General features: G+C 44.2%; 1 protein-coding gene across 1 annotated transcript in view; it reads right to left on the bottom strand.

Moving 5' to 3' along the window:
* Window positions 1-399: 399 nt before the first annotated feature.
* The window catches only part of LOC137436783 (uncharacterized), a 21,172-nt gene continuing 8,044 nt past the window's right edge, over window positions 400-13,527 (bottom strand). Inside the window, exons 2-4 of the mRNA XM_068130873.2 lie at window positions 2,043-2,658; window positions 1,729-1,828; window positions 400-1,133 (exon numbers count right to left, since the gene is read on the bottom strand). Coding sequence (XP_067986974.2) covers window positions 951-1,133; window positions 1,729-1,828; window positions 2,043-2,658 — 899 coding nt within the window. The 3' untranslated portion in view covers window positions 400-950. The remainder of the gene's footprint in view (window positions 1,134-1,728; window positions 1,829-2,042; window positions 2,659-13,527) is intronic.

Below are 13,527 nucleotides of genomic sequence, written 5' to 3'. Positions count from 1 at the left end.
ATGAAACGCTATGAACGCTATGAACGCTATGACGCTATGAACGCTATGACGCTATGAAAAAAAAATCGCTCGCTTTCCCAAGGGGCTCGCTCTCCCCCCGTTCCCCTCCCCTCCCCTTCCCCCTCCCCCTCCCCTCCCCCGCCCGGCAATGCCAGGTACTTCTGCTAGTAAATAAATAATAAAAAAATAAATAGTAAATAAATAAATTGTAAATAAATGAATTGTAAAATAAATAGAAAATAAATAAATAGTAAATAAAAATAAATAGTAAAAGACGTGAGGAGCACTACCTCGCATCGCAGGGCCCCTTACTGCGCTTACGTTAAACGTTCAGATAAATTTGTCCAAAAACCAACAAAGTTCTGACCTCAGAGACACACACACACACACACGAAATCATAAACTTTAAATAATGTCTTTATTATGAACACGCACACGTGACACAGCCCTTTGAACATGCATTTGGAGAACGTGCACATCCGTCACAGCACACACGTTTAAAACGTGAAAAAAGAAGCTTTTCATACATTATGCATCTGGGCCCCGTTATAATATAACGATTGTCTTTTATATATTGCACTTTACACTGTACAGTTATCGTGCAGGTGTTAGCGCAAATCCGTACACGTCAACGGCACCTCGTTTGTACATGGACCGCAAATGCATGCTAATTATATGCCTGCTTTGACATTGTACATCCACGAGTTTGCAGAGACGAACACAGGTATAAAGGTAATCGTCACTTTTTAGTGCTGACGTAACACTCTCCTTCGCAATGCGTGTAACGTTACCTCCATAGTACGTAATTATTGGAACCACATTTTACACCGTGTTTATGGCTCCTCCGCGGTTAAATGAACATTCCCGCGCGTACTCCCTGCAGCCGCTAACTACTCCCCTTATTCCACTATAAACCGCTCGGTTAGGAAGGAGCCCGTGACCCTGTTGGGTCAAAACACCAGTCTCGGGTTGTGTGTAAGGCTGTGCCTTCGCAGGTCGCAGTTCCTCCTGAAGACTTTTCCACACTGATCGCAGTTGTACGGCTTGATGTCCGTGTGGGTGAGCAGGTGTGTCTTCAGGTTACTCCTCTGGTTGAACGTCCGCCCACACGTCGGACACTTGTGCGGTGATTCCTGGTGTGGAACATACAACCCAAGAATGCGATGTATTACCGAGAAACCTTTGCCCGCTGCCCACTCTCTATCGGCATCACGTTGGGCGATGCCAAAAAGTTGTGGTACATGGACATGTTATAAAGTAAGAAAGGTGTGGGTGGATATATATATATATAATCAGAGTGTGCGACATCCCATAAACTGAACTTCTATACAGAGGACATCTGTTTATTATTTGGACAGACCCTGGGGAAGTAAGGCTTTAATAACGTCTACATTAATCGTTGTAAAAATGAAGACAAAACAGCATGAGATGAGAGACAAGGGAGGAGTGGGAAGAGAAACAAGTTTAGGAGCGGGAAAGAACATATGATGAAGGGGTGGGTGTCAGGGACGCGGTCATATTTGCGTACGTAATACACATATATATATATATATATATATATATATATATATATATATATATATATATATATATATATATATATATATATATATATAAATACATACATACATATATATACATACATACATACATACATATATATATATATTATATACTAATTTGTGCTGATGGTAAATGACGATGTAAAAAAAGGTGCCGTGAACTTACCTGCATGTGTAAGGTTTTGTGCACGGCAAGCGTACGTGACTGACAGAAGCCTTTCCCACATTCTTGGCACTTGAACGGCTTCTCTTTGGAATGGATGTACCTGCAGCACGGAGGGGGCACAGTGCGAGTGAGGTCTCTGTGGACCATGGTGTCCACATCATTGCGACGCCGTCGGACGTTTATTATTTTGGTCCGTCATCATGTAACGCTGCTCTCAGCACTCGTGAATCAAAAAACAAAGAGCAAGAGTAGGGCCTACGTTAGAAACACACATGTAATGCTCGACGAAAGGACAGGTACACCGTGGCCTTTACCTGTGGTCCCGTAAGTGGTCTTGTCTCCGGAAAGCTTTGTGGCAGATGTCACAGGTGTACGGCCGTTCGTCCGTGTGCGTCCGCTCGTGGATCAGCAGGTTGTAGGACTTGGTGAATCGCCGGCAGCAGAACTTGCACACAAACTCTTTCTTGGCTTTGCTCGGGACTCGACCCCTGCTCGACTTGCGAGCCTCCCCGGAAGCGCGCCCGGTGCCAGCAGTCTTCATCCCGCGCTCGTCCGCACCCTCGGGCCGCGTCGCTGCCACCGCGAGATTGGCGAAATCGAACCGCGGCTTCTCTCTGAGCGCGGAGCCCAGCACAAGGTGCGCCTTGTCGGAGGCGCGCGACGACATTTGGATCCGGGTGTGCTCCAGCATCCTCGGATACCCGTTGATCCCTAGCGCCCAGTGGTGGAACGGGAGTCCGTGGAGATGGCCAAAGCCCGCGTACAGACCTGGCAGCGGGTCGAGCCCCGGCGGCAGCGCACCCACCGCCTGTAAGAAGGAGTAGTTGAGGTGGAACGCCGGGTTGATGGGAATGGGGGCGGCCAACGTCTTGCTGCCCATGTCCAGGGGTGGCGGAGCGGGAACCTGGGAGGGCAGTCTTCGCGCGGGATCTAAGGGCAAGAAAAGCGCGGCATTGTTAATCCCGCACGAACCCTGCACCTCGCTTACCAGGGCTAAGTGGGTGATCATGCTCGTGGAAGGTCGGTGCCCTCGCAATAATAAAATATACCAACAGTTGTACTCAAAACATATTGCTGCGTATCTGAACTTGGAAGCAATCATGCGCGACCGTTTAAAGTTCAGTACAGGTAAATCAATAAGTTCGTAGTCGCTCCATATATGAGGCTAACAATGGGACTATTTATGGATTCGTGCGCATGCGCACGCGTTCTCCTTCAAACGGTTAGAAACGTTTCTTAATGCACAAACGGTTGAGTAAATGTCCGTAACGACTCCCCGCCGAGGGACCACCGAGAGGGAGAGGGGTGCTTTCAGTTCCAGACACTTTACGGCGCCATTGACATTGAGCATGCACGACTCCTGCCTTTAACCCGAATTCCGTTAATCCCGACAACCCCTCCTCCCCACCACCCAACCCTAACCCCTGCCGAGCATCAGCGGGGTCTCCGTTTGCCCGACTATTGAGTTCAAATTACCGCCTGTGCGCGCGTATTACGCTCATATACCTCTAATGCGTTAATATAAACGGTACCATTTATCATCCCGAGGTTTCAATTACTCCGCCATTATTATAATTAATCTTTTAATTTAAAATGCTCTAAAATTTATGCATTATTTATTGCATACTTTATTTACCCCCTCATATTATTACTTTTATATATTCCCTTTCCTGCAAATACGACAAACGTATTTCTATATTTATATACATTTGGCCATGAGGTATGTTGATCTTGGGGTATACGCCCCACCATAACATGTTGATCCCTATTATGATGAGGGATCACGTCCACGACGAGACTGTAGGCTTCAGCTGTCTGTTCTTTCCTGTCTGTCTCGTCTGATTACGCTCGACGGACCGGGTTTGTTGGACCGGGTTTGTCGGACCGGGTTTGTCGGACCGGGTTTGTTGGACCGGGTTTGTCGGACCGGGTTTGTCGGACCGGGTTTGTTGGACCGGGTTTGTCGGACCGGGTTTGTCGGACCGGGTTTGTTGGACCGGGTTTGTCGGACCGGGTTTGTCGGACCGGGTTTGTTGGACCGGGTTTGTCGGACCGGGTTTGTTGGACCGGGTTTTACGGACCGGGTTTGTTGCGTCTCGTCTTGTACGGGTCTCTATAATCGTTATCTGCTCCTCTAAGCTTACATTATACAAGCTCCATAAAATTCATCATACAAATTTTATTATATCCTTTATACAAACTCTTATAGTATCCATTATACAAACTGTGCAATATCTGTTATAAAATCTAAATTATATCTTTTGTACAAACCATGTAATATCCATTATACAATCTCCATTACATAATTTTAACAAACTCTATAATATCCATTGTACAAACTTCATAATATCCATTATGCAAACTATTATGTCCATTAGACAGATTATAATGTCCATTTTACAAACTCTATAATATCCATTGTACAAACTCTGCAATATGTGTTATCTAATCTATATTATATCTTTTACACAAACGATATAATATCAATTATACAATCTCTATTTTTTTTAACTCTAATATCCGTTATACAATCTCTGTTGTATCTTTTCTACAAACTCCATAATATCCATTCTATAACTTCATAATATCTATTAGGCAAACTATTATATCCATTCACCAGATTATAATGTCCATTGTACAAACTCTATAATATCAATTATACAAAAGTCCATAAAATCAAACCATTAACTTTATTGACATGAGATCAAAACATTAAATTATATAATTATGTTTTATGAGCCAAACATTTATAGACCATTTAAGTTACTTCATATCGATATAATAGGCAAACGTTAGAAAGGATAATGTCATTATATCAAAAGGTTATTTCACAAGACATTCTAATTTTTAAATGTTATATTATCAGGAAATAATAGCCAAACATGTTATTAATAATGTGATAATAATCAAATGTTACATTTGTAAAATGTAATCAATAATGTTAACGACGACTTGTACAACGTCATATTGTAAGTAATACAGAATATGCCAACATATGTTTAATGTTATACAATCTACAAGTTAGTTTACAACCTTCGTCATCGAACATATGACTTCACAACGTTATAATAGTCAAATGTTACTTAATTAATATAATACGATGTAATACTAAAGTATCAATGTGCTAAAGAATAACAAAAATGCATAAAATATATTATTTCAGGCTTTTATGGATATTATGGTCCATTTTTTGGATTTGCTGGGCAATGGTGTATTATAGTATACTAGTGGGGTCACCCGTGGGAATCCCACGGGCATGGAGGTGTTGCGATTGGTGCAGCCGTTTTTGCGGTACCCGGGACAATAACGTTAGGCAGGAGTCCAAACCTGAAAATGCTGGTGACCAAAGCTGAAATTGGAAATATAATATAGCCTATTTTACTCCAGGGGGTCCTAGGATTACCCACCCAAAATTTCGTTGCGATCGGTTCAGCCGTTTTTGTGGTACCTGGGAACGGACGGACCGACGGACAGACAGACGGATGGACATTTGGTAAATTATAGTAAGATAATGGAAGGCTTTTGAATGCTTTCCGTGGACTTGAAGCATGTACAGTGATTAATGCAACACAGTTTGATCTGGTTTTATAAGCAGACTCAGTTAATGGTAATGAAGTGTCTGGTAAGCGCTGTGGTTAAGCAGACTCAGTTAATGGTAATGAAGTGTCTGGTAAGCGCTGTGGTTAAGCAGACTCAGTTAATAGTAACGAGACTGTGACTAATAATCGCTCTGTTCAACAGACTTAGATAATGGCAATGAGGCAAACTCTAATAAACGCTCTAGTTAAGCAGATTCGGCTAATAGTAATGAGGAGTCTAATAAACGCTCTAGTTAAGCAGATTCGGTTAATGGTAATGAGGAGTCTAATAATTGCTCGAGTTAAGCAGGGTCGGTTAATGGTAATAAGGAGTCTAATTAATAGCTCGAGTTAAGCAGGGTCGGTTTATAGTAATGAGGAGTCTAATAAACGCTCTAGTTAAGCAGATTCGGCTAATGGTAATGAGGAGTCTAATAATTGCTCGAGTTAAGCAGGGTCGGTTTATGGTAATGAGGAGTCTAATAAACGCTCTAGTTAAGCAGATTCGGCTAATGGTAATGAGGAGTCTAATAAACGCTCTAGTTAAGCAGATTCGGCTAATGGTAATGAGGAGTCTAATAAACGCTCTAGTTAAGCAGATTCGGCTAATGGTAATGAGGAGTCTAATAAACGCTCTAGTTAAGCAGATTCAGTTAATGGTAATGAGGAATCTTCTAATTGTTCTGGTTACGTGGACTGAGTTAATGGTAACGAGACTGACTGAGACAAATAACAGGCCACAGATATTTGAATGGTGGTGACCTCTGGTTTGCAGGTTTTTTTTGCATCTGTGGCCAAAACGGAAGCTTATAATTAATTATTACTCCAACACTATATTGTTGAACTAGTTTGTTGTGTTTAAAAGAGATTCGCTCATCAAGCGTGTGAGAATTGAAATTTCCCGAAATCAAATGCTCTTTCCTTTAATGTTAATGTCATTCGTTATTGCTAAGAGAGACACTGTTTCCACTTTACATCGTTTTTCCCATGTTATCCGGGTGCAGCAGATTCACATGAAACCATAAATTGCATCAAAACATTTGGTGCATCATTGAGTGAAATCGAATCCATCACATCATATTTATTACAGTCCTTTGGCCTTTGTGGAATCCTTGTCCTTTGTGGTATTTGTCCTTGACCCGCATTGGACTATACAGCTATCACAAAACGCACAATGCTTCGTGAGCACGCAAACGGAAAAAGAGCTCGAAAGTGACGACTCACACCATCATCATCATACAGAAGCCGAGAGCATAATTTAAAACCGCAAAATGGAAAAAGAAAACCATAATCCCCAATTGAATAAGGTGTTTTCAGACAATACATGTATCTATACTATAAGAGATGTTTGTCTGTCTGTGTGTCTGTCTGTCTCTGTGTCGCCATTTTTCTCAGAGATGGCTAAACGCATATTCGACATTTTTTCAGATATTCATTTGTAAGTGCCTGGGGAGTTTTAGGCAATAAACAAATAGAAATGTTTGAAAAAATTTTTTGGCGATTTTTTAGAAATATCGCTCTATGATGCCTAAGCCTTTGTAGTTACGTGAAATGTAATACTAAATGAAGTGTTTTAGGCCCCACAAATAAAGTACCAAAAAAATTTGATCTCTTTAAACTGCCAACAGGATTAGAACAGCACCGGGCATTCATGCTGGTGTGTATATATATATATATATATATATATATATATATAATGGTGGGGTGTATTTTACTTGCAGGAATATTAAATAGAATATTTGTATATTTGATGAAGTGGATTGTGCTTGCATTCTGCAAACAGCTAAATACATCATATAAATCAAGAATGAGTGATCTGAATCAGCTCTTTATTTAAAAGTTTACAGCTATAGTGATTTAAAAAAATATATAAATAGGTCAAACTTAATGAAATAAAACTATTGTTCACATTGTAATGGGTTGTTAGGTAACACTAAGAGGCAGGGTTTATGATTCCAAGTCAAAGATAAATGTTGGAGTGGAAAATGAACTTTGAAACCAAAGTCGAAACAAACAGTAATCATCGTATTCTTGTATCTACTCCCCCGTCGCATGTCGTTAACAACAGAGCCAAATTGAGTTGTCATGGTAAGTTAACCTCTTTCCTTTTGATACATTAATTTAATTTACATTAGCAACAATTGTGTCATCGGCTGCAAGAGAGATGTCTGATCTGAGTTCAATTCCCGACCCGACGATAAACACACTACGTCCATAGTATAACAGCCATTTTGCATGCTTTTAATAGATGATGAAAAAGACATACCTTACTGAGTAAACAAAACGCTGCTGCAAAGCATAAATATGGCAGGTTGAACCATGCGGCAGTAAATACCATGCAGCAGGCTGAACTTCTAATTGTAAATCCAGTGAGTTTCTGTTTCCAAAAAACCTAAATTCCGTTTCAGAAATAATTAAATTCCATTTTGTGTTCTTTCCAAACGTCCTCCCTTGACTGTTCCAAGGATCCTAGGAAGCCTCGCCCCGCTTAATGTCTTCACCACATTTCCTCCATGCCATCAATGGCATGGAGGAAATGTATTTCACCACCACGACGATGCAAAAATGCAGAGAATAATAAAATGAATATTTCTTACAGGGAAAATATGCATTGACGAACACATGTTCTGAACATGTTTGTTATAACCAGGGTGCCTGATACAGAGGTCCAACTGTATATGTAAACATGCAATACTTTAAATATGTACTGCAACACTTAGCACGGTGCACCATCTTAAAAAAATTAATGTTTACAACTTCCTACAACTGTTCAACGTCTATAAACGACAAAAACCCATAGGCACTTCTCAAATCATATAATATTGTCATAAAACATAGAAACACCTGTGAGCGATCATGCCCATGCAAGATCAGGTGATGTGCCATTGCCTTTGGTCATGTGACCCTCCACGAGCAGGAGGGAGGCTTCACAAGTTGACTTTTGTTTTACGGATATTTTCGCTTACCGACATTCAGACAGTTTTGTGATTTTTCTTGGCTTCCGAGAAAGTACTAAACATTTATATCACCATTTATCATTGGTCTAATTGGCCTATGAACTTCCTTGTTCTTTGTCGTGTTTATCCAGGTCTTTCAGGGTTTGGACATTGCGTGATGTCTGAGGAAATTTAGCCTTCTTGTCTGAGGAAATCATTTTATAATTATAGTGATGAAATGAACAAATCAGAACCTATTATTGTTTAAACGAGAATGGAATTTAAAATATGATATTTTAAATATTTTAAAATATTTATAAACAAAATAAAAAAATGTTATAAAAAATAAAAATGAAATTGAAATATTTTAAAAATATATATATATAAACCTGGTTGGATTAGTCACACTTCCCGAGTTCCATTAATCGTAATTTGGGTTTCTTTGGTGATACCCCATATGTGGATGTGGACGACCCTCCTCTGAGACACATTAACGAACAAATGTCACAAGGAGTCACAAATATATTTTCTGCCGTGAACTCCTCGAAGAGATTATGAAGAAAAGACCACCGAAATTACGAATTGTACACAACTACCTCTCTACTCCACACCACCACTTTCAATCTCCAACCAAGCTCTTCATGCCCTCCTACCACCACACCTCCACTTTCAATCTCCAACCAAGCTCTTCATGCCCTCATACCACCACACAACCACTTTCAAACTCCAACCAAGCTCTTCATGCCCTCCTACCACCACACCACCACTTTCAATCTCCAACCAAGCTCTTCATGCCCTCCTACCACCACACCTCCAGTTTCAATCTCCAACCAAGCTCTTCATGCCCTCATACCACCACACAACCACTTTCAAACTCCAACCAAGCTCTTCATGCCCTCCTACCACCACACCACCACTTTCAATCTCCAACCAAGCTCTTCATGCCCTCCTACCACCACTGCACCACTTTCAATCTCAAACCAAGCTCTTCATGCCCTCCTACCACCACTCCACCACTTTCAATCTCCAAACAAACTCTTCATGCCCTCCTACCACCACACCTCCACTTTCAATCTCCAACCAAGCTCTTCATGCCCTCCTACCACCACACCTCCACTTTCAATCTCCAACCAAGCTCTTCATGCCCTCCTACCACCACACCACCACTTTCAATCTCCAACCAAGCTCTTCATGCCCTCCTACCACCACTCCACCACTTTCAATCTCAAACCAAGCTCTTCATGCCCTCCTACCACCACTCCACCACTTTCAATCTCCAAACAAACTCTTCATGCCCTCCCACCACCACTCCACCACTTTCAATCTCCGACCAAGCTCTTCACGCCCTCCTACCACTACACCACCACTTTCAATCTCCGAACAAGCTCTTCACGCCCTCCTACCACCACACCACCACTTTCAATCTCCAAACAAGCTCTTCACGCCCTCCCACCACCACTCCACCACTTTCAATCTCCAAACAAACTCTTCATGCCTTCCTACCACCACTCCACCACTTTCAATCTCCGACCAAACTCTTCACGCCCTCCCACCACCACTCCACCACTTTCAATCTCCGACCAAGCTCTTCACGCCCTCCTACCACCACACCACCACTTTCAATCTCCAAACAACCTCTTCACGCCCTCCCACCACCACTCCACCACTTTCAATCTCCGACCAAGCTCTTCACGCCCTCCTACCACCACACCACCACTTTCAATCTCCAAACAACCTCTTCACGCCCTCCCACCACCACTCCACCACTTTAAATCTCCAAACAAACTCTTCACGCCCTACCACCACCACTCTACCACTTACAATCTCCAAACAAAGTCGTCATGCCCTCCCACCACCACTCCACCACTTTCAATCTCCAAACAAACTCTTCACGCCCTCCCACCACCACTCCACCACATTCAATCTCCAAACAAACTCTTCACGCCCTCCCACCACCACTCCACCACTTTCAATCTCCAAACAAACTCTTCACTCCCTCCCACCACCACTCCATCACTTTCAATCTCCAAACAAACTCTTCACGCCCTTCCACCACCACTCCACCACTTTCAATCTCCAAACAAACTCTTCACGCCTTCCACCACCACTCCACCACTTTCAATCTCCAAACAATCTCTTCACGCCATCCCACCACCACTCCACCACTTTCAATCGCCAAAAAACTCTTCATGTCCTTCCACCACCACTCCACCACTTTCAATCTCCAAACAAACTCTTCATGCCCTCCCACCACCACTCCACCACTTTCAATCTCCAAACAAACTCTTCACGCCCTCCCACCACCACTCCACCACTTTCAATCTCCGACCAAGCTCTTCACGCCCTCCTACCACCACACCACCACTTTCAATCTCCAAACAAGCTCTTCACGCCCTCCCACCACCACTCTACCACTTTCAATCTCCAAACAACTTCTTCACGCCCTCCCACCACCACTCCACCACTTTCGATCTCCAACCAAGCTCTTCATGCCCACCTACCACCACTCCACCACATTCAATCTCTAAACAAACTCTTCACGCCCTCCCACCACCACTCCACCACTTTCAATCTCCAAACAAACTCTTCATGCCCTCCCACCACCACTCCACCACTTTCAATCTCCAAACAAACTCTTCACGCCCTCCCACCACCACTCCACCACTTTCAATCTCCAAATAAACTCTTCACCCCCTTCCACCACCACTCCATCACTTTCAATCTCCAAACAAACTCTTCACGCCCTTCCACCACCACTCCACCACTTTCAATCTCCAAACAAGCTCTTCATGCCATCCCACCACCACTCCACCACTTTCAATCTCCAAACAAACTCTTCACGCCCTCCCACCACCACTCCACCACTTTCAATCGCCAAACAAACCCTTCACGCCCTTCCACCACCACTCCACCACTTTCAATCTCCAAACAAACTCTTCACGCCCTACCACCACCACTCTACCACTTACAATCTCCAAACAAAGTCGTCATGCCCTCCCACCACCACTCCACCACTTTCAATCTCCAAACAAACTCTTCACGCCCTCCCACCACCACTCCACCACTTTCAATCTCCAAACAAACTCTTCACGCCCTCCCACCACCACTCCACCACTTTCAATCTCCAAACAAGCTCTTCACGCCCTGCCACCACCACTCTACCACTTACAATCTCCAAACAAACTCGTCACGCCCTCCCACCACCACTCCATCACTTTCAATCTCCAAACAAGCTCTTCACGCCCTGCCACCACCACTCCACCACTTTCAATCTCAAACCAAGCTCTTCATGCCCTCCTACCACCACTCCACCACTTTCAATCTCCAAACAAACTCTTCATGCCCTCCCACCACCACTCCACCACTTTCAATCTCCGACCAAGCTCTTCACGCCCTCCTACCACTACACCACCACTTTCAATCTCCGAACAAGCTCTTCACGCCCTCCTACCACCACACCACCACTTTCAATCTCCAAACAAGCTCTTCACGCCCTCCCACCACCACTCCACCACTTTCAATCTCCGAACAAACTCTTCATGCCTTCCTACCACCACTCCACCACTTTCAATCTCCGACCAAACTCTTCACGCCCTCCCACCACCACTCCACCACTTTCAATCTCCGACCAAGCTCTTCACGCCCTCCTACCACCACACCACCACTTTCAATCTCCAAACAACCTCTTCACGCCCTCCCACCACCACTCCACCACTTTCAATCTCCGACCAAGCTCTTCACGCCCTCCTACCACCACACCACCACTTTCAATCTCCAAACAACCTCTTCACGCCCTCCCACCACCACTCCACCACTTTAAATCTCCAAACAAACTCTTCACGCCCTACCACCACCACTCTACCACTTACAATCTCCAAACAAAGTCGTCATGCCCTCCCACCACCACTCCACCACTTTCAATCTCCAAACAAACTCTTCACGCCCTCCCACCACCACTCCACCACATTCAATCTCCAAACAAACTCTTCACGCCCTCCCACCACCACTCCACCACTTTCAATCTCCAAACAAACTCTTCACTCCCTCCCACCACCACTCCATCACTTTCAATCTCCAAACAAACTCTTCACGCCCTTCCACCACCACTCCACCACTTTCAATCTCCAAACAAACTCTTCACGCCTTCCACCACCACTCCACCACTTTCAATCTCCAAACAATCTCTTCACGCCATCCCACCACCACTCCACCACTTTCAATCGCCAAAAAACTCTTCATGTCCTTCCACCACCACTCCACCACTTTCAATCTCCAAACAAACTCTTCATGCCCTCCCACCACCACTCCACCACTTTCAATCTCCAAACAAACTCTTCACGCCCTCCCACCACCACTCCACCACTTTCAATCTCCGACCAAGCTCTTCACGCCCTCCTACCACCACACCACCACTTTCAATCTCCAAACAAGCTCTTCACGCCCTCCCACCACCACTCTACCACTTTCAATCTCCAAACAACTTCTTCACGCCCTCCCACCACCACTCCACCACTTTCGATCTCCAACCAAGCTCTTCATGCCCACCTACCACCACTCCACCACATTCAATCTCCAAACAAACTCTTCACGCCCTCCCACCACCACTCCACCACTTTCAATCTCCAAACAAACTCTTCATGCCCTCCCACCACCACTCCACCACTTTCAATCTCCAAACAAACTCTTCACGCCCTCCCACCACCACTCCACCACTTTCAATCTCCAAATAAACTCTTCACCCCCTTCCACCACCACTCCATCACTTTCAATCTCCAAACAAACTCTTCACGCCCTTCCACCACCACTCCACCACTTTCAATCTCCAAACAAGCTCTTCATGCCATCCCACCACCACTCCACCACTTTCAATCTCCAAACAAACTCTTCACGCCCTCCCACCACCACTCCACCACTTTCAATCGCCAAACAAACCCTTCACGCCCTTCCACCACCACTCCACCACTTTCAATCTCCAAACAAACTCTTCACGCCCTACCACCACCACTCTACCACTTACAATCTCCAAACAAAGTCGTCATGCCCTCCCACCACCACTCCACCATTTTCAATCTCCAAACAAACTCTTCACGCCCTCCCACCACCACTCCACCACTTTCAATCTCCAAACAAACTCTTCACGCCCTCCCACCACCACTCCACCACTTTCAATCTCCAAACAAGCTCTTCACGCCCTGCCACCACCACTCTACCACTTACAATCTCCAAACAAACTCGTCACGCCCTCCCACCACCACTCCATCACTTTCAATCTCCAAACAAGCTCT

The sequence above is a fragment of the Myxine glutinosa genome, chromosome 11, assembly GCF_964187855.1.
Source record: "Myxine glutinosa chromosome 11, kmMyxGlut1.1, whole genome shotgun sequence".
In the NCBI taxonomy this organism is placed as follows: domain Eukaryota; kingdom Metazoa; phylum Chordata; class Myxini; order Myxiniformes; family Myxinidae; genus Myxine; species Myxine glutinosa.
The sequence above is the reverse complement of the archived record's forward strand: the minus strand, read 5'-3'. Positions and strand labels throughout refer to the sequence as shown.